Source organism: Bos mutus, chromosome 1, assembly GCF_027580195.1.
Source record: "Bos mutus isolate GX-2022 chromosome 1, NWIPB_WYAK_1.1, whole genome shotgun sequence".
NCBI lineage: Eukaryota > Metazoa > Chordata > Mammalia > Artiodactyla > Bovidae > Bos > Bos mutus.
The window spans coordinates 71,431,262-71,457,272 of NC_091617.1; the positions used below are offsets into that span (position 1 = coordinate 71,431,262).

A 26,011-nucleotide genomic window follows, 5' to 3' on the forward strand; every position below is an offset into this window, starting at 1 on the left:
TTTTCTAATTCTCTAGCTTTTGGTATGACATCGATTGCCTCAAAAAATCTCACTTTTTAAAAGCTGACAAAACTTACTGCACTATTAACAACAGTTGTAGCAATGAGTGTATAATAAGATGGATGCAAGGTGTCTTTTGGGGAATAATTATAAAACCACGCTTTAACAATAAACCAGTATTTGACAGTCTAAATCTTGAAAACAGAATTATGACAAGCCTCTGTATAAAAGTAATATGTTTAATGAAGCATTCATGATGAATGATTTAACTTGAAGATAAGATTTCATTTTATGTAAATCTTTTGTCCAAAGAGTTAGCCTGTATGTGTGTATATATTTAGTTTTTCATCACAAGAAAAATAGTCTTCAATCTGCTATAATATCAGTATCTATAATCTTCTCTACAAGGGTATTGTAGGTATATACACATGTATTCCCTGGAGTAGGAAATGGCAACCCACTCCAGTATTCTTGCCTGGAGAATCCCATAGACAGAGGAGCCAGGTGGGCTACAGTCCATGGGGTCACAAAGAGTCGGGCATGACTGAGCATATACAACCAACCAACATATGTATTATTCTAATTTAACAGATGTCTTTGATATTTAGTCCCCTTTTGTCATAGCGTCCTTGCTCAAATGACCTACAGTAAATGAACTGTTGACTAAATGTGAAAGTATGATTTTAAAGTCATTTTCTAGGCTTTATTATTTTTAAGCTTAGTAAAGAGTAGGTTAAGTGCATTAGTTTTAGTTAAGCAAAAGTTTGAATAAAGACTTTTTCACATATTATTTAAGATTTAGTTAAAATATAACATTAAAATTTCCCACCTGGTTATCAGTTTTGTCCTGTTACTAACTTGCATCCATCAGAAACATTAATATTTGTTTTTGATCTTTTCTTGGCCTTGATCAAAGGAAATATTGATTTAAATATTTATTTAAAGAATGCCTTGTTATTATACCTCATTTAGGATGACTTTTATTTCTTGTGTGTTAATAAATGTATTTCCTTACTTGCTTTAAAACACTTGCATCTTTGCTCTTTTCTAACTCTGAACTTTCCTCTGTGGCTGCATCTGAGGTGCTTTTTTCAGGTATAGTTTTTTTTTCTTCCATTATATACTTATCCAGCACTTACATTTAGTTGGTCTTTTTTCTTCAAAAAATGCTCATCTGAACAAAGTTTTATTATCATGAATTGTAAAATAGTTACTAGTCATAAAATGTTGTTTATTAGTACTTTTTATATAAATTTTTTAAAGTGTTCTTATTTTACTTTCATGCAGGTGATGAAACTTACCAGGACATTTTTCGTGATTTCTCCCAAATGGCATCCAATAATCCAGAGAAACTAAATCGTTTCCAGCAAGATTCACAGAAATTTTGAATTTTTTTTAGAATGGGGAAAACAGTAAATCTAGTGACCCCCTAATGTATATATCTGAAAACTCACATATTTTTACTGCTTTAATTCTACTTACTTACTTTTAGTAGCTATTGAGTGGTTTGGAGAAGAGATACCCATTCATTGATATTTTTATAAATCAAAACATAGATCTCTAGCAGTTGGGAGAAGAACCTACTTTAAGACTTATTTTATTTTTGTTTTTTTAAAAAAGCCTGTTTAAAGGGCTGTTTTTTATAGATGAAAGTTGAATCTGGACTTAGGCCATCTCTAGGTTACAAGATGCTAAGAATTTATACAAAATAATCTTTTTTTCCCAATGAATGATGGCATTGATGTTTTTCTTCTGTGCACTGTGCCCAGGATTGTTCAGTCAAGCCTGTCAGCATCAAGTGGGAGCCTGATGTCCTGCCTGATTCCAGAACGTGTCTTTGCTTTAGCTTCCTGGATGTTGGTGGTTCAAAATAGTTTTTGTTTTTATTTTTTCTTGGTAGCTATTATATACACAATATGTAATTTAATTATCAGAACTAGAGGATACATGACCCCATTTCCTCATAAATGTAGTTTATCCCTCACGTCCAGTACTTTAGCATATATACAGTGGCTGTACAGATTGATATAACTCAGTCCTTTAGATTTATTCCATTTTATGAAGCAAAAAAAGAAACCGTTGACATTTTTTTTTTTTCAATTACCAAAAGGATCTCATAGAAGTTATAGTTCTTCAATGTTGGGTTGATTTCCTAAAACCTTGACAATTTTATTGATGTAATAAAACTGTGTTTCAAAGGTTACTTGAATGTTGCAAAATTATGCTTTCATCAGATTGTAACTATCAAAGGAAAAGTTGACATAAAATAATGTAGAACATTTTTATATTTGAAATGTGTCCTTTTCAAGGTACATTTTTGCTGTTGCTCCTGGTGAAAGGAAAATCTCTCTGTAAAAGGAGAAAAAAACCCTCATTTTTTAAGTTTATACTAAAATATACAGCAATAAATTGCTTTTTAATTCTTCTAACATCTATCCTATGTACTTATTGTACATGGTATACATTCTTTTAAATTATAGCATCTATGTAGGCTTCCCTGGTAGCCCAGATGGTAAAGAATCTGCTTGCAATGTGGGAGACCTGGGTTTGATCCCTGGGTTGGGAAGATCCCCTGGAGGAGGGCACAGTAACCCACTCCAGTATTCTTGTGTGAAGAATCCCATGGATAGAGGAGCCTGGGGGGGCTATAGGCCAGGGGGTCTCAAAGAATCAGACATGAGTGACCGACTAAGCACAGTACATGTAGCTTTAGTATTTGGTTACATGAATCACAGACCCTTGAATTCCAAAATAATTATGGAATTGGATAGATACACTATACTATGGAAATATTAATTTTCTATGTATATGCTGCAAATTAGTTTGATTCCATTTTTGATTGACCTCTCTTGTCAGGAGTATAAAATAAGTAATTTGCCTTATGGTTAATTTTTAATATTGTCATAATTAAGTTTAATTTTCTTTTTCAAGTTATATGTAAGTAGTGAGAGATTTTTAAACTTGAGTTACCATATAAGTAGAGAAATTATATTTCATTGGGTATATAATACATTTTCTAACATTTTCCCACCAGTAAGTAGAGTTTTCTAAGTTGACCAAACATCAAATCAGAATCTAAACAGGAATTACACTGAAATAAATTCACATCACAGAAAAGGTTCTGTATTTGTTTGATCAAATTGCATGCATATAATGCTTATTTAGTAATAACTGCTGTGTATTAGATAAAGATAAAAATATATGTATGGATTATTTCTAAGGAAAGGCTAATTTCCAAAACCTTGTATTTTAATCGCAACAATAACAGGAACACCCTGTTTCACCTCTGAATCATAGATCACCCAGCTTTGCAAAAGTCTGATTTGTAGCATTTTTGTTAGTGTACTTTGAAATTAATTATCCAGAAAGCTCAAGGAGAAAGAAATATATTGAGATGAGAAAGAAAGAGACAAAGAGAGGAAGAAAGAAAGAAGAAACAAGAGCCTCACTTTTTGATCCTCGGAATCCTTTTAATCTTTATCTGAAGAAGCCTAGGTAGTTTTCATTTTGGATCCAGGCTTTGGTCTCCAGATCACCTCTGGGGTCTCTCTTTGTAAAAGCAGTTCTTAGATACTCTTTTAACTCCTGTGGCTTCAGTCATGAGTTGTTAATGTGGCAGTAATTAGTGTCTACTTAAATTTAATTGTTAGAGATGTATTTGAAGTACACTAAAGATGATCATGGTTCTGAATATCTTCAGAAAATCTTCAAAGAAAGTGAAAATTAAATCTTTAACAGTGCAGGGAGCTTGTACATTGAAAAATACATTTATATGGCTTGGTTTCTTGACTATGGCAAAACCCAATTTGGATTAAATTTGACAGAAACGATGCAGTAGTAACAGCAAAGTTTTAAAGTAAATTAATGGTTACAAGTAGTTACAGAGTAGGTTGGCTTTTAACCAAGGTGAATTTAACTGTATCAACTAATAGCTTTTCTATAGTATGTAACAAATCTGAGTTTTATTATGCTGTGAATTATTCAGTACAATATGGTCAATTACAGTGTAAACAATGTTAGTTATAATCTTGGGCTTCAAAAATCAATGTGATTGTCCTTTGTTTTCTTTCCCTAAGTGATCTGCTGGTATTTAGTTTCAGATCCCTTATTATTCCATTAATCATTATTAGCTCATTAGTTTAAAAGTTTGATTTAAAATAGTCTCAAAATAAGAGTATCAGTACTGTGAGGAATTTATACAGTGCAGTTTCATGTTAGAACTAGACTAAAGGTAATTGTGTAGTTATTTGTAATTTTTCATGGTAACAGTTAACATGTTTAAGATTTCTAATGTTTTAAAAAATTACCTTTGGTACAATTCTTAGAAATTCAGAGATTTCCAGGGATTCACTACATACAGTGTTTGCCTAATTTATACTGGTCTTCGTTATGTATTTTAATCAACTTTAGTGTTTACTTTGTAAAACATATATATTTGATTTGAAATATTACTTTGATTCTTCATGAGTGCATTTTGACAAAACATATACTTTTACAGTCTGGACAACTTAAATTTGTGTTAAGCAGTATTTTAAAAATATAATTTTACACATGTGAAGTGTGATCACAAGAAACAGTTGTATTTAAGACTAAATTTACTATCCGTTTTGAATAAGACATTCCCTTATCACTCTTATATTGTTTAATTAACTTTTCTGTTTGATAGCACTTTTGACTGTGGACATGGGCTGGAAAAATGCTGTATTTTTATAGAATGGTCTTTGTAAAATGATTTCAGACCTACATGATATTAGTGGAAAGAGCACTGACTAGTAATTATTACTCTTTGAAATCTGAGGGCCTCACAAATAAAACAAGTTGGATGAAACAAGGTGAAACTATAACAGCAGTCTTTCCTGTACTGTTCCCACAGCTCCTCCCAGTGTACCTTGCAATCAGTGTATCTTGCAGGATTCTCACGGTAAGGCTTCTGAGATCACCAACATTGTCTCTTTGATCATGGGCTGCTGCTCTTGTTTCACAGAGCTGGTCTCTGGTTTGCTGGTTGGTGGCATAGCTGACACCAGAACCCCTGTCTGACTCGTAGTCAGAGGCACTCATGTCATGAAATGATTTGAAAGCATTATAAATCAGCAAAGTCTGATAATGACTGCCAGCTTTCCTTGTGTTTTGATTAAAAAAAAAAAAAGACTCCAAATATTCTGGAAAACCTGGATATAAAATTATTTTGAAGAAATAGATTAAGGTTTGAAGACATCAAATTGTAGGGAATTTTATATTTTTGCAATAACAAACATTGACAAAGGCAAAATGTTGTAAAGGTAATTTTAATCCACCATATGCTTACCAATTCCTTGATTCTTCTAAACAAAGACAGCTAAAAGGGGCATGGATTCAGTTTGGCCAAGCCTTGACATCTATAAATACAATATTGTGGGCATCCTTTTCTGTTTACATAAACATCTACTAAAATGAGATAGTGGGAGGAAAGCAAGATTTGATTAAATAAACTGTTCTCTACATTGCTCTTTTCACTGTCTTATGTACTAGGTTTTCTTATTTTTCCTCAGCACACTTCCCAACCTTTTGGATATTCATTTTAAATAGGGAAAGCTCCCTACATTATAAAGAATATTGGCACCATTTATTTTATACAAAGGCTAAAGGTTAACTTTTAGAAATGATGAACTACTTTCCTATATGTGTTTACTTGTGCTTCATGATATTTCTGGATCATTCCAGTCATAAAGACTTATTACATGTAATATTTCCTGCTACCTGTGAAAAGATATATTTTAAAGAATGTATAACCAACAATCCATTTAATTTTTACTAGCATGTAGAGGATTTATTTGTATCTAATTCATGAATGTAGTTTTACTGTAGGATGTCACTGTAAATGGAACAAAGTACGTTATCTTTATAGTTATTCTAAGATGTACATTATGTAAGAATTGTAAATATTTGCCTGATTAAATTCTTTGTATGCCAAGAAATTATGTCAAGTCAATAAAAATCTCACTTCTGGCATAATTCTTTTATGTTCAGACTTCTACTTTATTGTGAAGTACAATTGCAGAAATACCTGTTAACTGTCATGTTTTTCATATTTTCAGTCCTATATTCCTTTCCTACCCTGTCAAATTGGTCCAGATTGATCCTATTTGCTGATGGCTTCAACCATGAAATCCGTTTTGATTTTTTAAATATTTTCTTCTGCCTGCCACAGAGCTGTATGGCTCCCAGTTCATTAGCTAAAAGCCACAAAAGGCCTTTTTATGCTATAGCTCTAATGTTTTTGCCAATATGATTGAGATATCTGTTGAAGTTTCTAATCTAGGCAACACATTTATACTCAGTCCTTTTAATAAACAAACAAAAACAAGTTTTTGCATGAATCAAGATGGAAGGAATAGAGGCTTAAAAGAACAGACCTGGAAGTGAATTGCCTGCTTTTGCTTTTCCTTTAAAAGTTAGGTGAAAGCAGACACTAAAACTATTCTATGTAATTTACTTTATTCCACTTCACTTCATTTTCATAATAGTTATTTGACCAGGAGAGTGGAAGCCGATAGTAAATGTTTTAAATGAAAACAGCCTACTTTCCTTTATTACAAAACAGTGCTTTTTCATTGTAGGAAAGGTTAATGATAAGCAAAAAGAATTCCGTCCTAATTCCATCATTTGCCTGTGATGTTTAGTGTGGCACCTCCTAGCCACATGTGTCTACTGAAATTTAATTAAAATTAGAATTAAGTGTTGAGTTCATGTGTTGAATTGCCACATGTCAGAGGCGCTAGCTTTGTGTCCAGTGACTACTGTTTTGAGCAGGGCAGATTATAGAATATATTCACCCTAGGAAGTTCTGTTGGATAGTACTGAGTGTGGGGGATGCTATTATTTCCATGGTGTATACCTTTCTAGACCTTTGGATGTGTATGTATTTATATACAGGGGGATCAAACTGTTTTGTCACCTGTTTCTTTCATTTAATAAACGAGGGACAAGTTTCTAAGTCTTTAATCTGCATCACTTTTGGGAGGATTTTTAAAAATCTTCTTATTGAAATTTTCAAACACTCAAAAGTAGAGATAATAACTTTAGTAGCTATTGGTTCATGACTTATACACTGTTTTATCTATACTTGTACCCATTTTTCCTCTTCCCTGTTTTTTTTAAGATGGGTGCCAGACATTTCAACAAATTGTTGAGTATGTCTCTCTAAATTGCTTTTATGCAGAACCTTAAAAATTATACAAATGAACTTATTTACAAAACAGAAGCAGACTTGGAGAACTGAACTTATTTATAAAACAGAAACAGACTTAGAGAACGAACTTACTGTTACTAGACAGGAAGGATTGGGGAGGGGGTAATAAGGAGTTTGGGGTTGACATGTATACAACAAGGACCTACTGTCCAATACAGAGAACTCTTCTCAGTAGTATGTAACAACCTAAATGGGAAAAGACTTTTAAAAAGAATAGATACATGTATGTGTATAATTGAATCACTTTGCTGTGCCCCTGGACTTGACACAACATTGTTAATCAACTATACTTCAATATAAAAAAGGGGGGGGGAAAGGACTGTTCTTAAAAAATTATATCACCTTTCTTAAACTATGAAACTATGTAGTCAGTATTCAAATTCCTCAATACCTTGGTGTTCTTTAAAAAAAGATTTTTCAAATCAGAATTTATGTAAGTTCCATTCATTGCAATTGGCTAATGTATCTGTTGAGGCTGTAAATCTATAGGTTCTTCCTCCATTTATCACTTAAAAAAATTTCCACTTACAGTTTGTTGACTACAGCACCAACAGCATCTTTGTTTTTTAATTTAAAAAAATTATCTATTTTTGGCTGCACTGGGTTTTCATTGCTGTGTGTAGGGTTTCCATAGTTGTGGGCGAGTGGGCTGCTCATTGTGGTGGCTTCTCTTGTGGCCGCCCAAGCTGTAGGCACTTGGATTCAGTAGTTGTGGCTGGTGGGCTCTAGAGTGCTGGCTCAGTAGTGGCGCACAGGTTTACCTGTCACTCGGCGTATGGGATCCTCCTGGACCAGGGATTGAAACCGTGTCCCCTGCACTGGCAGGCAGACTCTTAATCACTGGATCACCAGAGAATTCCCAACAGCATCTTTATTTTAGTTTCACTTTACTGATGAACATTTGATTTTAATATCTTGTCATCATAAACCTAGCTCTGCATTACCCTTGTGGCTAAATATTTGAGTACATTTTTCCTTATTCTGTTAGGAAAATGATGGTTTACAATGGGTGGGTGTATTTCTGATGCTCATTCAGTGAGTCAAGCACCATCAGTTACTGGAGATATTATGGTTAAAGAAAGACACCTTGCTTGCTCTCTTTAAGTCTTGCCTTCTTGCAGCAAAGAAAGATGATGGGACTGGGTAGTTCTTAGGTGGCCCTTATGGTATCCTTGAGGATGGTGCTTCATCTGGACACTTGGAAGGGCTGGTGTTTAGAGACCACTCTTTGAGGCAGGGACACCCAAGCCAAGGTCTGAAGCAGGAGAGGTTGACTGTCTGAAGATCCAGGGCACTGCTTTTCAAACTTTGGCTTGCAGAAGAATCACCATCAAGGCCCGGGCTCATTGAAGGTAATAGGGCCTGAGCCCTTGTATTTTATCAAGCTCCCCAGTGCTGCTCATTTCAGTTCAGTTCAGTTCAGTTGCTCAGTCATGTCTGACTCTTTGCGACCCCATGAATCGTAGAATGCCAGGCCTCCCTGTCCATCACCAACTCCCGGAGTTCACTCAGACTCAGTCGTTGATGCCATCCAGCCATCTCATCCTCTGTCGTCCCCTTCTCCTCCTGCCCCCAATCCCTGCCAGCATCAGAGTCTTTTTCCAATGAGTCAACTTTGCAGGAGGTGGCCAAAGTACTGGAGTTTCAGCTTTAGCATCTTTCCTTCCAAAGAAATCCCAGGGCTGATCTCCTTCAGAATGGACTGGTTGGATCTCCTTGCAGTCCAAGGGACTCTCAAGAGTCTTCTCCAACACCACAGTTCAAAAGCATCAATTCTTCGGCGCTCAGCTTTCTTCACAGTCCAACTCACATCCATACATGACCACTGGAAAAACCATAGCATTGACTAGTCAGACCTTTGTTGACAAAGTAATGTCTCTGCTTTTGAATATGCTGTCTAGGTTGGTAATAACTTTTCTTCCAAGGAGTAAGCGTCTTTTAATTTCATGGCTGCAGTCACCATCTGCAGTGATTTTGGAGCCCCCAAAAATAAAGTCTGACACTGTTTACTCATCTGTTTCCCATGAAGTGATGGGACCAGATGCCATGATCTTTGTTTTCTGAATGTTGAGCTTTAAGCCAACTTTTTCACTCTCCACTTTCAACAAGAGGCTTTTTAGTTCTTCACTTTCTGCCATAAGGGTGGTGCCAGTGCTGCTAGTACCAATAAAAATTTGAGAACCACTGTTCTGTGGATAGGAGAGAGAACTGAAAGTTCTCTTAGATTTTAGTATTGCTAGAGTGCCCTTCAGGAAAGTTGTGTCAGTATAGGCACCCTCATCTGCTGTGGAAGAGTGTGTCTCTGTCAAACCTGACACTGTGTGACCTGAGCAAGTGACCTCAGTTACGCCTCAGTTAAGAATTTGCAAAACTACCGGGTATACAGTAAGTCTCTTTTGAAGTGTTTAAGTCTGTTAAAAAAACAAAACCCACAAGCTTCCTGGGGAGCTCTGAACCACCCAAAGTTTGTGGCAGGTGGCCCCCTGGTGGCTACATCCTTTAGGTTGCCTCTGGTCGGCCTCAGAGATGCCAAGTGAGGTGAGCAAGGGATTCATACCTCGGGTGTCAATCCTACTTCACCGAGAATGGGAAAGGAGTTGCTAGTTTAAATTCTTCAGCCCTAGATAGTCTCCAAGGTGTGAAAGGAGTCAGGGAGAGGACGTAAAGCCTTTAAGAAATTAGGAGGGAAAAGATAGAGAAAATTTTTTGTGCGTCCAGTTTAGTCTTTTTGCTTCCGAAGGCTTAGCTTCGGTTTCTAGAGCCTGAGGCTGTGCACTTAACGAGGGCCATTTTCCACAGACCGTACAGCCTGCTGGCTCGTGTGTGCAAGTCCTCACCGCCTCCTTCAGACACGCTGGAGGGACTCCTGCGGGCTCACTGCCCGACCCCACTGTAATCCTTCTGAGCTTAGGACCCAGTGGCTGCCAGGCAGCCTGGCCCCGCCTCTCCGCGTATCAGCGCCCGCAGATTGGCAGCTCGGCTCCGCCCCCGCCATGGCTGCCGCCTGCTGCCGGGGCTGCTAACTTGCTGCCGGGATACTGGTCTCTGCCGCAACTCTCCGGCTGATCTGTCCGCGGGCGGGCGGCGCATGGGTCTCCTTCGAGGCGGGCCCCCGTGCGCTCGGGCCATGTCGCGTCTGGGCGCTGTGCGCTCCCACTACTGCGCGCTGCTGCTGGCCGCGGCGCTGGCCGTCTGTGCCTTCTACTACCTGGGCTCGGGCCGGGAGACCTTCTCCAGCGCCACCAAGAGGCTGAAGGAGGCCCGCGCCGGGGCCCCTGCTGCGCCCTCACCGCCGGTGCTGGAGCTGGCGCGGGGATCCTTGGCGCCGGCCCCGGGCGCTAAGGCCAAGAGCCTGGAGGGCGGCGGGGCCGGGCCGGTGGACTACCACCTGCTGATGATGTTCACCAAGGCCGAACACAATGCCGCGTTGCAGGCCAAGGCCCGCGTTGCCCTCCGCTCCCTGCTGCGCCTCGCTAAGTTCGAGGCGCACGAGGTGCTTAACCTGCATTTCGTAAGCGAGGAGGCCAGCCGCGAGGTGGCCAAGGCCCTGCTGCGGGAGCTGCTGCCGCCCGCCGCCGGCTTCAAATGCAAGGTGAGCGGGGCCCCAGCTAGAGGCTCCGGATAGGTGACTCGGTCAGTGTGGGGCCCGGCCTGGATCCAGGGGTCAGGAGGGAGGTGTCTTAGTTGCGATGCCCATTGCCAGTGCCAGCAGAAGCCTAACCCCTTAACCCGTATCCTGCCTGAATTGTGCGTTCATAGCACGCTGCAGGCATGGTCCGGGGGGGCGTGTCTCGGAGCCTCTATTAGCTGACTTCCTTGATCCGAGCTTCCCTTTAACTGCGGCCCCCTGGAGAATCAGCAAGCCCGCTCTTTCCTGATGTGGTTGATTTCAGCAGTCAGTGCCTTTAAGTCTGCCCCTCTGTTTATTCTTTTCAGTGTTTGACTTTTGAGGATGGAGCAGGTCACTTGAAGGTGCAGCGTCTGCTGGACAAGGTCTTAGGCCGCTTGAGTTGTTCAAATTACAGGGACATTTCTCATAGCTCTAAGGATTTCAGTTGAAACTGGTCCAGCCCAAACCCAGCCCATGTGAACCATTTCATCTCCTCAGTGTGCCTCCTTCTTCCCTTCTCTTCAGGGTCATGAACCCATTTAGAAAAGCAGCGGGTTCCTCCCAGCAAGAAAGTGCTCCAAGAGGTAAAGATATAAGATCTGGAGAGGGCAGAGCAGAGCTAGTCGTCTTGTTCCGGGCTGGACCACCTGGCTCTTCTTGTGAGAGATTGTATTCTTCAGTCAGCCAGCTCAGTCGCTCAGTCATATCCGACTCTTTGCGACCCCGTGGACTGCAGCACACCGGGCCTCCCTGTCCATCACCAACTCCTGGAGCTTACTCAAACTCATGTCCATCTGGTCGGTGATGCCATCCAACCATCTCATCCCCTGTCATCCCCTTCTCCCGCCTTCAGTCTTTCCCAGCATCAGGGTCTTTTCCAGTGTGTCGGTTCTTTGCATCAGGTGGCCAAAGTATTGGAGTATTTCAGCTTCAGCATCAGTCCTTCCAATGAATATTCAGGACTGATTTCCTTTAGGATTGACTGGTTGGATCTCTTTGTAGTCCAAGCTTAGTGTTAATGGCCTCAGTTAAATTACATGTCTCCTTTTGACCTAATAGTTGCCCAGAGGGGATCTAAGGTGTGATTTTGGGATAGAAATAATGTGCACTAAATCACTCCAGTCATGTCCGGCTCTATGCGACCCAATGGACTGTAGCCCACCAGGCTCCTCTGTCCAGCGGGATTCCCCAGGCAAGAATACTAGAGTGAGTTGCCATGTCCTCCTCCAAGTGATCTTCCCGACCCAGGGATTGAACTCGTGTCTCCTGTCTCCTGCGTTGGCAGGCGGGTTCTTAGTAGCTGATCTTAAAGGATGGAGACTGGTGGTAGGGGGAGGGGCGGTAAGATTAGTGTACCATGCGTTTGTGCTGGGTGAGTGACTAAGGGAAGCCAGTGCTGGCCTCCTGCAGGGTTCAGGGGCCTGTTGGTGTTTGTTTTTGGCCGCACCACACAGCCTGTGGGATCTGAGTTCCTCGACCTGTGTCCCTTGGAGTGGAAGTTAACCAGTGGACCTCCAGGGAACTCCCTTTTTTGTTGTTGTCGTCTACAGAATCAAGTCCTCATTTCTTGGCAGGGCTGTCTGTTGTGGGGCCGGGCTCCTCAGCCAACCTCCTTGTCCTTCCCCTACTAACTATACTGAATGTGCCTTTACACAAGCTGTACTCTCTGCCCAGAGCGTCCTTCCTTTCTTCCTGGGCCCTTGACCACGGTTTACGTAGTTTTCACCTTCCCCCAGGAATTTCCCCAGAACCGGGGACAGTCTGTGCCCAGCCCTCCACAGCATTCTGTTCCAGCTTTCTGCCATAGCATCCAGTCTATGCCCTGCCCAGAAAAAATGAACCCTTCAGGAACACCCACCAGTCATAGTGAGGCACCTGGTCTGGATTCCATGGTACAGGAGGCCAAGAATCCAGGTCCAGGGTCCACTGTCTGAGCTGGGGTTCTTTCAGCCTGGGGCTCATGCCGATTTCCGTAATTGCAGTGTTGGGAGGTAGGGCCTGGCAGCCTGTTCCGGGTGTTCCTTAGGACTCCATTGTTTTGAGAAATCCTTTGCTAGTTCAAGGGAGAAAAGCAAGAGCCTTTGATCATAGGGCCAGTCTGGATAGAGCTGGGTAACTGCTGGTGACCCCGCCTCCCTTTGCCTCTCAGGGGCATCGGACTCGACTGGTGCTCCAGACACCACCTTGTAGACCAGCACTGTCATTGTTTCACTTTCTGAGTCAGAGGTCACACCCTGGGCCTCTCTGCCCCGTTACTAGAACTCTGCTGTCCCCTTCCTGAGCTCCAGCCACAGTGTCCTGTCATATATCCAACTTTTTCCAGCCTACATGCCTCTGCTTCTTTTGTTCCACCACCAGGATACACTTTCTGTGTGCATCGCTAAGTCTCGCCCATCTTCAGATACCATTTCCTTGTTGGAGCCATCCAAGGAGCCTCCATTCGAGAGGCACGTCTTCCTCATGTACCTGGCTGGTGCGGTGGACTGCATGCCTTCTTATCTCCGGTGTCTATGCCTGGAACATAGTGGGCACTATAAATACAGGTGTAGGGCAGGTCCAGGCTCAGGGCCGGTTCCCTCCTTGGAGTTTGTGTTTCATGCTCCAACTCTTTCCCTCTGCTGGCCTGGTTCTGACGGTCAGAGCCATCACTCAAGACCTGAGGCAGCTGCAGATGACCTGAAGGAATTGATACCACCCCACCAAGGCATGAGGAATGAGGGTCTGGGGGCTTCCGACTTGATGGCTGTGTTCAGATAAGGGTTTATCATTTTCAGCTAAATGGCTTTTATTCCTTTTATTTTTTGTGTGTGAATCTGTTTCCTGTGTGTGACCACAGTCATCTCTGTCTGGCCCTCAGGAGCCCATCATGTATGCTTAAGTCCCCTGAATGACTGAGCATCTGCTGTGTGTCGGACCCTAAAGTCACAACTGCAGGGAACACAGACGGGGCAGGTACAGCCCCTGACACCAGGTACCCATGGTGCTTAGCATCACCCATGTACAGCCTGTCCCATTGCTGAACCTGCTGGATTGGGCACGAGATAGTCCCGAGGGAGGGGGACAGCACTGCGTTTAAACCGCAGGTGGCCAGTGACTATTTGGGTGACGTGGGTGACCCCTCTTTGCGTCTCAGGGCCTCCCAGGCCTCCTCTCAAATGAAGATTTAACCCCTACTGCCCTGGGAGAGGTGAGGATCAAGTGCCACCTCGTGTACTGCAGGCAGCCCTGTGCTGCTGTGGCCGTTGTTGTGTGTCCGGTCTCACAACACTCTTCTACTCTGCTGACTTCTGGGAACTCAGCCCTGGCGGGCCCTGCAGCCATTGCCTCCCTGCTTTTTGGGGTGCCAGCCCCCTGCAGAGGCCCAGGGGGACTTTCCTGGTGCTGTGGGGACACCCTCAGGCATACAGCATGATTGCTTCTTGTGCTGTGCTATGCCTCAGATAGTGACCACTCAGAAAGGCCATCTCTGAACCCCTTTTCTGAAGCGGCTGCCACCCTATTAGCCTTCATTATCTTTCCCATCACCTTGTTGGTTGCACACACTCATTTGTTCATTCATTCAACAGAGATTACTGAGCGCTTATCCTGCTGCAGGCTCTCTTCTAGGTGCTGGTGGCCAGCAGGAGCAGAGCCAGGCCCCTGCCCTGTGGAGCTTACATCCCAGGGCTGTAGGGGTGTGGAGGCGCTTGGCCCAAACAAATGAACAGAAGTCCTCACAGAGTGAGTCAGATCATGATCATGTAGAGAAAAGTCAAGGTGGATAAGGACACAGGGAGTGTCCGTGTGTCGGGGTGGGGAATTGTGGGCTGTTTTGTACAGGTGGGCAGGGAAGCCCTCACAGATCCTGTTAACATCTGAGCAGGGGCTGAAGGAAGCGAGAGGAAGAGCTATTTGAACATCAAGAAACAAGTTTGAGAAAGTCACTACCCTGTTTCCTAGTTTGCATTCTGCCCCTCCCTCCTAGAGTGTCATGTCCACAAGGGCAGGGCATTACTACCCTCTTGGTCTGCTGGGGTGGACAGCCGCCCTGTAAATGCCACCCCTGTTTCTGGCCTGAGTTGGGAGTGACAGACAGACACAGGGACAGGTGCCTCCCATATCTGGAACACAGGCCAGACAGACTTCTGGAGGGACAGGCTGCTCTGGACAGCAGCTGGCCGCCCTTCAGGGAGGGGCAGACTGTTCAAGGCTAATCCCAGAAGAGAAGAGAACCAGACAGGCCTGCTTCTCACTGCAGTTTCTCCTCTTTCCCTGAGGGAGGCGGTAACATGTCAGGTGGGGAAAGGAGGGCTGGGGAGCTGCAGGAGGTGGGGAGTGCTGGTCTACTGGGGCACAGATGGCGTGAGACAATGGATGGTGTTCTCTCTTCCTCCATCACTGTTACATTTTTAGCACAGTTCCTGGCACACTCTAGGCTCTCAGAAATATTTTATAGTCGACTGATTGATAGCTGTATTAATTAAACCTGAGAAATCATAGAAGGGTTCTTGGTGTGCTGCCCCTGGTACATCAAACTTCAGCCATCTCAGAGCACGAGGCTGGGTTGGTCCATCTCCAGATGACAAGTTAGGAACAGGAAGGAGGCCTTGTGCTTTCTACACTTAAAAGTGACCACTAGATTCCAGGAGGAGCGGGCTGGGGACTTGGGGTAACGAGACAAAAGTTAAATCTCGTTGCACACCTTTTTTGAATTTGTAGTTTCTTTTATTGCAAAAGGAAAACTGTGAGTCGCTTTGAAAAGCCCCAGCTCATAGTTGAGGCTCTAAAGAAGCCTGAGGGTAAAAACCTCAATGCTGGCTTCTCAGTGAAGCTAATGACAAACAGGTGACATTGCAACGCAGATTCCCCCACCTGTCATGGCAGCAGGTACCTTGACCAGAAGAAAACTTTTGACTAAGTTATGACCATCTGGGAAAGAAGTGATCAAAGAAGTGTATCCTCAAGTAAGATGCTCTTTGAAAAGACTAGATGACATTTTATACTCTAAAATTTAGAGAATTTACCAAATGCAATGGAACTCTTAAATTATAATACATTTATGATACAACTGTAGTAATGTACCAGTGTATGTTTCTCATGGGAAACTTCAGTCATGGATCTGTAGGGAAGAACTTTGTATAGTATTATTGTATCATGCACAGTGTATCATGCACTCTGGATAACTTCACAGATAAGTTTTAAAGTTTTAAGGTAAAGTCCATACATAACTAAGAGCAGTGATCGTCATGTATACCTGATACCTGGGTGAGCTGGGCTTCCCTGGTGGCTCAGCGGTAAAGAACCTGCCTGAAATGCAGGAAACTCAGGTTTGATCCCTGGATCAGGGAGATCCCCTGGAGGAGAGCATGGCAACCCAGTATTCTTGCCGGGGAAATCCCATGGACACAGGAGCTTAGTGGGCTATGGTCCATGGGGTCACAGAGAGTAGGACACGACTAAAGCAGCTGAGCACAGCGTGCACTGGGTGATTTGCAAATACTGTGGGGGCTTCAGTGCATGAATGAAATGTTCCAGCTTAGGGTAACAGTCATTCTTCATGATCACTTGACTGTTTTCTGTTCCAATAGGTCATTTTTGAAAGACCGATGATTACATTTTCTTGCAATTCAAAAAGCTTGAGATATAATTCATGTCCCATGAAATTCACCCTTTAAAATACACAATTCAACAAAACTTGAAAAATTTGAGACCTCCCTTCCTATGACACTGTCACAGATCATTGACATGCAGTTCTATCATGATGTCATTAGAATCAGAAATACATCTAATTAGCAGCTTTGTAGATAGCTTAATATTAAAAAATACACAGTGGTTTTTAACACATTGACCAACTTGTTCAGTTATGATCACTAATTCCAGAGCATTTCATCACCCCAGAAAAGAAGCTGTACCATCAGCACTCATTCCCCTTTCACCCTTTCCTCTCAGCCCTGGCACCCACGAACCTGCTTTCTATAAATTTGCTTGTTCTGAACATTTCATATAAATAGACCTTTACTTCTGACTTCTTTCACTTAGCGTGATGCTTTTAAGGTTCATGTTGTGTATGTGGCAGTACTTCATGCCTTTTTAGTGTTGAATAATATTCTGTTGTATGGCTGTACCACATTTTTACTTATTTATTCATTAGTTGATGGACATTTGAGTTTCTGCTTTTTGGCTATTATGAATAAATTGCTGTGAATATTCATTTACAAATTTTTGTGTGGATATGTTTTCAGATCTCTTGGGTATATACCTGGGTGTGGAAGGGCTTGGTGACTGTGAGGAGCTGCCAGACTTTTCCAGTGTATTGTTATTTTACATTCCCGTCAGCTGTGTGTGAGGGTTCCAATTTCTCCACGTGCTCACCAGCACTTGTTGTCTGTCTTGATTATTGCCATCTTACTGGGTGTGAGGTAGCATCTCATTGTGGTTCTGATTTTCATTTCCCTAATGACTAAAGATGAGATGATCACACATTGATAAGGACAGCCAAATAAATATATTTGGGATTTTTCTTACATATTTAAGGGCTTCCCTGATAGCTCAGTTGGTAAAGAATCTGCCTGCAATGCGGGAGACCTGGGTTGGGAAGATCCCCTGGAGTAGGGAAAGGCTACTCACTACAGTATTCTGGCCTAGAGAATTCCATGGACTCTATAGTCCATAGGGTCGCAAAGAGTCGGATACGACTGAGCAACTTTTGCTTTTGCTTACTTAGGCTGCTTCCCAGGTGGCTCAGATGGTAAAAGTGTCAGCCTGCAGTGTGGGAGACCCGGGTTCGATCCCTGGGTCGGGAAGATCCCCTGGAGAAGACAATGGCAACCCATTCCAGTACTCTTGCCTGGAAAACTCCATGGACGGAGGAGCCTGGTAGGCTATAGTCCATGGATTTGCAAAGAGTTGGACATGATGAGCAACTTCACTTCACTTACGTATTTGCCAGGATACATTTTACAAGAAATACTAGGTATCTTGACTCTTCCTGCACATCCTGAAAGATGTTATAACATCTCTGGAAACACTTTTTACTGAAGGACAAGGTTTGGAAATTTCTGAGGTGTTTAGTAACTTTGGGGGCTTTCCTTTGGGATCAGCTGGTAAAGAATCCTCCCGCAATGTGGGAGACCTCGGTTCGATCACTGGGTTGGGAAGATCCCCTGGAGACGGGAAAGGCTACCCACTCCAGTATTCTGGCCTGGAGAATTCCATGGACTGTATAGTCCATGGGGTTGCAAAGAGTTGGACACTACTGCGCAACTTTCACTTTAGTAATGCTATACCTAAAATCAATGAGGTGGTAGTAGTATAAATACTTGATTAGGAGAATTGTAACAATATTTGTTCAGCACTTTAGAGCTTAAGAAAGTGCTTGCACAAATGTTTCACCTGAGCATCACTGTGACTGGTGAAGGAGCCTCTAAGGCTGAGACATCGGTGCTTTGCTTGAGCTCCCACACTAAGAAGTGGGGCTGGACTGTGATATGTGCTTTGGGGAGTAGGAGGCAGGACAAGACAGGGAGCCATTGAGGGGCACAATCTGTATCATCCCCCTGCCCAGATTCCCCGAATAAACATTCAGTCTGAATAAAGACTGTGCTTGCTGCCATCATCGCTTTGCAGAGCCTTGCAGAATCACCAAGCATTGGAGCAAGCAGGAAACTCTGATCCTCTGGGTGCAGTGTCCTCCCAGTGAGCTGATAGATTAGCTGATAGATCCTGGGCAGCAGGGCAGTGACTTACTCAGTATACACAGGGCTGGGGTTAGAATCAGCCTGGGCCCTTCCATCTTCTATTTGAGTGTCAGTGTTTTCAGCGGCCTCTCTAAAGCCCAGGGCAGAGTGGACAGGATACAGGGTCGTTTTCACCATCCCAGTGGAGTTTCTTCCGGTGTTTCCAAGGATCCCTCAGGCTGGAAAGGGGAGTGGAGGCACCTCTCTGACCTTTGGCAGGCCAAACCTCTGCTGTTCCCTCGGGGCCAGCTTTACAGCTGTCCAGTGCCTGAGACCACCAGAGAGTTAGTTTTGGGTGAGCTGTAACATTGCTCCCAGGGAAACTACGTGGTGTGTCACCTGTTTGGGGGTGCACGCTGGGGCCGGTTTGAGAGTAGCATCAGCGCGCCGGCCTCCCAGGCCAGAAGGAGGAGGAGCTGCAGGAAGGCAGCCCACACTGGACCACCTCCTTGCTGGTCACCGCATCCTCCCCGACAGCCAGCAGGGGGAGAGCTTGCCCTGCAGCTCCCGGGCAGAGTCACCTCTTCTGCCCATCGCGCCGCGTGCAGCGCCACTCACGGCCACTGGAGGGCACCGCCGCCCCGCGTTTGCTTGGCCCGAGCCCGGGCCCTTCTCTGCCTCTCCTTCCACTGAGGAAGCCTGGGGCGCAATCCTAGCTGTTTTTGTTCATTCTCCACGAGCGTCCCCCTTGCTCACTGCCTCCGCCACAACGCCGCTCCGTGTTTTAGAAAGGAAGAACGAAATATAAGGCAATCTGTCTGGCGGTTATGGGTAGTCATTTCCTTCCCGCGCCGGGTGTAAGCCTGTTTTGATCAGGCCCTTTGGAAAAAGCGGGTGAGAAGCAAGCTGGGAAGGTTTGATTCTGGACGGGGAAGGCTGCAGCGCTTCCCTGCAGCATAGAAGGAAGAGTGTGGATGGGCGGTGCGGTGTGCTTCTATGCCTCCCGAGCCCCCGTGCTCCTCCTTGGTCCGTGCCCTATGAGCACTGTTCCGGGGCAGCCTCTCAGCCTCCAGGGTGCCTTCTTTGTCCAGTCTGGGGTGCCCATCACGCCTAGCATGGACCCTCTGGTGAAGGGAGGGGAACTGTGTCTCTTGGAGCAGCTTGAGGGTGGAGTCTCTCTCACCTTGGATAAGTTCACCAGAGCCCCAGGGTTTTACATTGTGTCCATGCCCCCAGGTATCCAGGCTCTTAGTGGGGACTTGGGCAAGGGGACCGCGTAGTAAAGAGGGTGCCTGTTGACCTGGGTGCTGGACCTGACGGGACCCTTGTTGCCTAATTGCGGGGAGCCTCCGTGTCCTCAGCCGTCAGATGGGCTTGGATCCCCTCTTCACACCCTTCCTGGTCCAGGGCTCTTGCCTTGGCCTTGGGACTGCTCCCACTGGCCTGTGGGTTGCTTGGGGTTGGTCAGGATGGTCAGGCCTGGCCGGGAGAGGCAGCCCTGTGCTCTCCTTCCTGTTTCAGGTGCCTGTTCTGAGCAGCTGAGCCAGGCCCTGTAGGCTGGCACAAAGCCTGCTGTTAACTTAATGTCTTTTAAATTAAAGTCATTTGATTTATTTATTGGGATAATTATTGTCGAGCCGCTCCAATTAAGTGGTCCCCGTGCTGGTGGGTCAGTGTGTCCTAGAGGCTCTGGAGCCCTGTGCTGGTCCAGGGTGCACTTTACTCTCCTTGGGCCTCCTCTTCCTCTCCTGGCTGGAGCTTCCCACCCTTCCCTCCACTAGCCAGGTTTGTCCTGTGCCCACCAGGGACAGGCCCCTGGGCAGGAGTGCATAGTTCGGGACTTGACACCTGGACTCAAATGCAGTCTGTGACATGTGGGGACAGTGTAACCCCTCTCAGCCTCCGACCTCCCCAGAGGGCCTTACCAGGGTGGTTATAAGGTGAAAATGGGCACCACTGGGCCCCGGCACACGGCAGGTGGTTAGTTAGCGGTGGCTGCTACTTGTGGTACCTGAGTCGGCATTGCGGGGAGGAGCCTTTTCTCATCAGTTTGGAAGGCTGGCACCTATTGGTTCAATTGGAGAGCAGTGATGGGAGTTTGAAAATCAGAGTTCTGTACAGATTTATTTCAAGGTGTCTCAGTCTGTTTAGGCTATTGTGACAAAATACTGGTGGCTTATAAACAATTTCCTGTGACTAATCAATTTCTGACCACCACGTCCCCCTTCCGCACATGCCCAGCACAGGTCTGGCTCTGGGCAGAGGCTCAGCAAATGCTAGCTTGCTTTGGCCTGTGTTCTGGAGCAGGTGCTGCTGTTTCTTATCAGGATGGGGAAGCTGGTCTGTGTTTTGCTGTGCCTTCTTTGTGAAGGTTCCTTTCTAGAAGCTCCAATTCTAGAAGTTCTAGAAGGTTCCAGCATTTTATTTAACTCTTCTTAATGGTGTTTTCTCGATCTGATTGCACACAGCAATTGTTCATAATCTTTTTGGGAATTCAGCAAAGTATAAACTGTAAGTGATTTTGAAAAGCCAGGAGACCCGAATCCCCCAGAGCTTACTCATTTCCTTTTCCCACCCATCTCTTTGAGTAGGGTCTTGGGCCTCACCCTCTGGGGTCCACACCCCGTCAGCTGCTGTGAGGGGGCCCTGTTGTACCAGATTAGCACGGCAGTCCAGGACACGGGCTCCGTGAGACCTGCCCAGACAGTCAGACTCCTTGAGTCCTGGTTACTGTGGGATTGTGAATGGGCTTCACCGGCTCTGGCAGGTGGACGGTGGGTTAGTCATCGTTTGAAAACTTGTACAGGATTCAGCAGAGTACATGCTTTGTTCTGCACAGCCCCGGCCACCCCTGTCTGGGGAACAGGAAGACATGGGGTAGGGGATACCAGGGTGTCTGGGGCTGGTTTTGTGAGGATGGAGGGGCTGTCTGTGGGTGTCAGGGAACTTGGGATGGCACTCATCGTAATGGGACCCTCCCAGTCTTGCAGAGGAGGGAAGCGAGGCAGCTGGGGCAGCAGAGTGGCTTGTGTTCTGTACCTGGCCGGAGAGTCATGATCAGAAGGTGGGGCAGTGGGAGCCACAGGGCCTGTGAGGCCCACCCACTCGGTGCTGGTGGCTGCCGTGTAGCTGTGCTCACCGAGCTGCCTGGAGTCGCGGGAGCCCCTTTGAGCCTCTGGGACTTTGCTCAGGTGCTTCCTCTCCTGAACGCCCAGCCCGCCCTTTATCTGGTTAACTCCTTTCACCCTTCAAGATTAGGCTCAGCTGGGTGCCGATAACGTGGGGAGGCTGTTCCTGACCACCCCACCCTGCGTTGGCCCTCCTCTCCCTAGTGGCGCTGTGCTGAAGTTGGCTCCTGGGCAATTACTCCCGGGGGCCAGGCTGTCTTCCTTCCTCCTGAGTCTGGGGACGTGGTGTAGCACAGGGCCTGGTGTGGGGTCCGACCCAGCAAGAGCCTGCCAGGTGGGCTCAGGTGGTCGGTCGAGTGCCCCTCTCCTAGATATCCCGTGTGCGTGCTCCCGCAAGGAGGACAGGGATGGGGACAGTGTGGGTCCCTGGCATCCAGAGAGGCCTCTTGATCTAGATGACGTCTTCCTCATACCTTTTAATGCTGGTCCTCCAGACAGGAAGGTGTCCGGTCTGAAGCCAGCTGGGAAGACCCAGGTGTGTGTTGGAGACGTCTTCCTGGGTTTCAGAACTCTCCCCGTGTGTTACTATGCAGGGCTGCTGATGCTGGTCTGGAGGAGGTGGGAGGGATCGGCCTCTCTCTCCCCTTATGCAGGCAAGGGCAGGGGGCGGCAGTGGCTGCTTGGTCTGCCCAGAGCCCCCAGTGGGTGAGCCTGGAGCCTCTCTGGTAAGCCGCCCAGCCCCTGCCCATCGGCTCACTCTCTGAGTCCTACCCAGGGAGCCTGATCCTGGGTCCTGGGGCTCTCCCTGATCCCAGCTTCCTCTGGCAAGGCTTCCAGTGTCCCTGAGCCTCAGTTTCTCATCTGTGAGATGGCAGGCGCATACTAGCCCTGAGTGATATTCCACAGCTTCTTACTGACATGTTGAAACTGGACACGGAAAGTTGTAAAACACGTGTCCTTTCCAGGCTTTCCCAAGTGGGAGGATGGGAGACTGGGGGAGACTTGACGCCGTTGTTCATCTCTTTCTGGGGTCGCCCCACCAAGTCCTGCTCGCCGATTCTACTTTGCTCCTCTGGGAGATACTGGTTGATTTCCTGGCCACTGCCGCGAGCCAGGCTGCACCTGGAGCCAGGGGACGGGGTGTGGAAGCTCCCTCAGGGGTCTCCCAGCGCCAGTGTTGCTCTTGCACAGGTGGCATCAGTTGAGTGGCGGGCCGCTGCTGGACTCCATCTTCCTTCTCTTCCTCAGTCCTGGGAGGAGGGAGGGCTTCTCCCCGAGGAAGAGGTTTCCCAGGTGAGGATCCCGAGCCCAAAGCAGGTTCAGAGCTTGGGCTCTGAGGCATGGAGCCGGGGTGGGAGCTGACCTTTCTGGCTGGTGAGCTCTGGGCGCTAAGCCCTGTGATGTCAGTTCTGGGGCTTCATTCCAGGCCCTCCAAACAGGGGGTGCTGTAGGAGAGCTGGTGTCCCCCCAGGAGGGTTCCCACGGTGCTCGCGGGGGCCTCACACACGTGGCCTCTTCCTCTCGTCGCTGGGTGCTGTGAGGAGAGCAGGTCCCCTCAACCTGCTCACAGTGGGTCTCTTATTCCTCCTCCAAGTTCCTGAGAACCAGCCAGGGGGCCTCTGTAGAGGATGTGGCCTGTGTGGTGTGTTGTTTGGAGCCTCACTTCCCTCTTGTGGCAGCAGGTCCAAGAGGTCAGGGCTGGAGGCAGCTGGAAAGGCCGTGAAGTCCTGTCCCCTTCTGTTAACGTGTGAGGAAATGGGCCCAGAGACGCCGAGTGATGGCTCAAGGCCACACAGCGGTCAGCGGACGGGGTCTGGGACCCGCTTTCCCTCCCGTGCTGACTCCCTGCCTGCTGTCCGTTCTGTTTGTTCTGAAGCCAATTCCTGGGCCGCGCTGGTCTCTGTGTGATCTTAGCTGAGACAGCCATCAGATCTCACCCACCTGTGACTGCCTGTGTTTTGTGTACGCTGAATGGCCTCGCTGCCCGATCCACTGAGCTGAGTGGATCCAGAGTCCAGCTGATGGGGCGGCTTCAGATGCAGGCCCCAAGGCCTTCGGAGAGGCTCCCACTGTCCTGTGGCCGGCCTACGCGGGGCCCCGAGGCAGGCTGAGCCTGTGTGAGAGTGTTTGGAGGGGGACTGAGCGTGTGTAAGTGTGTGTGTGTGTGTGTGTGTGTGTAGAGGGGCTGAGCCTGTGTGTGTGGAGGTGGGAACTGAGTCTGTGTGAGTGTGTATCTGTCACTGAGAGTGTGTAAGTGTGTGTGTGTGGAGGAGGGCTGAGCCTGTGTGAGTGTGTGTGGAGGGGGGCTGAGCCTGTGTGAGTGTGTGTGTGTGGAGGAGGGCTGAGCCTGTGTGAGTGTGTGTGGAGGGGGGCTGAGCCTGTGTGAGTGTGTGTGTGTTGAGGGGGTGGGGCTGGTAGGATCCCACGGCTGTCCCCTGCCTGAGTCTGTGAGTGTGTGGAGGGTGGCTGAGTGTGTATGTGTGTGTGTGGTGGGGTGAGGCTGAGCCTGTGTGAGTGTGTGTGTGGAGGGGGGTTGAATGTGTGAGTGTGTGTGTGGAGGGGGGCTGAGAGTGTGTGTGTGTGTGTGGGGGTGGGGCTGACAGGATCCCACTGCTGTCCGCTGCCTGAGCCTGTGTGTGTGTGGTGGGGTGGGGCTGAGCCTGTGTGAGTGTGTGTGGAGGGGGGCTGAGTGTGTGTGTGTGTGTGTTGGGGAGGTGGGGCTGATAGGATCCCACTTCTGTCCCCTGCCTGAGTCTGTGAGTGTGTGGAGGGGGGCTGAGTGTGTGAATGTGTGTGTGGAGGGGGGTTGAGCCTGTGTGTGAGTGTGTGTGTGGAGGGGGGCTGTGTGTGTGCGTGATGGAGTGAGGCTGAGCCCGTGTGAGTGTGTGTGTGGAGGGGGGCTGTGTGTGTGTGTGTTGCGGGGGGGGCTGATAGGATCTCACTACTGTTCCCTGAGTCTGTGTGTGTGTGAATGTGTGGAGGGCAGCTGAGTGTGAGTGTGTGTGTGGAGGGGGGCTGTGTGTGTGTGTGTGTGGTGGGGTGAGGCTGAGCCTGTGTGAGTGTGTGTGTGGGGGGCTGAGCCTGTGTGTGTGTGTGTGTGTGTGGACAGGGGGCTGAGGCTGTGTGAGTGTGTATCTGTCACTGAGCGTGTGTAAGTGTGTGTGTGTGTAGGAGGACTAAGCCTGTGTGAGTGTGTGTGTGTGTGTTGGGGGGTGGGGCTGATAGGATCTCACTGCTGTCTCCTGCCTGAGTCTATGTGTGTGTGAGTGTGTGGAGGGGGGCTGAGTGTGTGTGTGTGTGTGGAGGGGGGCTGTGTGTGTGTGATGGGGTGAGGCTGAGCCTGTGTGAGTGTGTGTGGAGGGGGGCTGAGTGTGTGTGTGTGTGTGTGGTGGGATGAGGCTGAACCTGTGTGAGTATGTGTGAAGGGGGACTGAGTGTGTGTGTGTTGGGGGGCTGAGTGTGTGTGTGGAGGGGGGCTGAGTGTGTGTGGAGGGGGGCTGAGTGTGTGTGTGTGTGTGTGTGTGTTGGGGGTGGGGCTGATAGGATCTCACTGCTGTTCCCTGCCTGAGTCTGTGTGTGTGTGAGTGTTTGGAGGACAGCTGAGTGTGTGTGTGTGTGGGGGGGAGTGAGGCTGAGCCTGTGTGTGAGTGTGTGTGTGGGGGGTGAGGCTGAGCCTGTGTGTGAGTGTGTGTGTGGTGGGGTGAGGCTGAGCCTGTGTGAGTGTGTGTGTGGGGGGCTGAGCCAGTGTGAGTGTGTGTGGACGGGGGGCTGAGCCTGTGTGAGTGTGTATCTGTCACTGAGCGTGTGTAAGTGTGTGTGTGTGTAGGAGGACTAAGCCTGTGTGAGTGTGTGTGTGTGTGTTGGGGGGTGGGGCTGATAGTATCTTACTGCTGTCCCTTGCCCGAGTCTGTGTGTGTGTGTGTGTGTGTGGAGGGGGGCTGAGTGTGTGTGTGTGCGTGTGGTGGGGTGAGGCTGAGCCTGTGTGAGTGTGTGTGTGTGTGTTGGGGGGTGGGACTGATAGGATCCCACTGCTGTCCCCTGCCTGAGTCTGTGTGTGTGTGTGTGTGTGTGTGTGGTGGGCTGAGGCTGAGCCTGTGTGAGTGTGTATGTGTTGGGGGATGGGGCTGATGGGATCCCACTTCTGTCCCCTACCGGAGTCTATGTGTGAGTGTGTGTGTGCAGAGGGGCTGTGTGTGTGAGTGTGTGTGTGGAGGGCGGCTGAGCCTGTGTGTGTGTGAGTGTGTGTGTGTTGGGGGATGGGGCTGATGGGATCCCACTGCTGTCCCCTGCCTGAGTCTGCACCCTGTCAAGCCCAGTCCTGCTGTGTCACAGGGTCTCTGGGCACCAGGAAATGGGCTCCCCGCTGTGGGAGCTGACATCGTGACAC

At 47.2% G+C, this 26,011-nt stretch overlaps 2 protein-coding genes across 4 annotated transcripts in view; both read left to right on the forward strand.

Annotated features, from left to right (window-relative positions):
- ACAP2 (ArfGAP with coiled-coil, ankyrin repeat and PH domains 2) overlaps positions 1–5,994 on the forward strand; it is a 176,273-nt gene extending 170,279 nt beyond the window's left edge. For both annotated transcript variants that reach the window (XM_070371400.1, XM_005897839.2), the window contains one exon: positions 1,288–5,994. In XM_070371400.1, coding sequence (XP_070227501.1) covers positions 1,288–1,388 — 101 coding nt within the window. In that variant the 3' untranslated portion in view covers positions 1,389–5,994. The remainder of the gene's footprint in view (positions 1–1,287) is intronic.
- Positions 5,995–10,219: 4,225 nt separating this feature from the next.
- Positions 10,220–26,011, forward strand: part of XXYLT1 (xyloside xylosyltransferase 1) — a 174,615-nt gene continuing 158,823 nt past the window's right edge. The window contains exon 1 of one of the 2 annotated variants that reach the window (XM_070371430.1): positions 10,220–10,823. In XM_070371430.1, the coding sequence (XP_070227531.1) occupies positions 10,320–10,823 (504 nt within the window). In that variant the 5' untranslated portion in view covers positions 10,220–10,319. Of the gene's footprint in view, positions 10,824–19,278; positions 19,391–26,011 lie in introns of those variants that run through there. The other variant, XM_070371443.1, reaches the window with a different exon arrangement.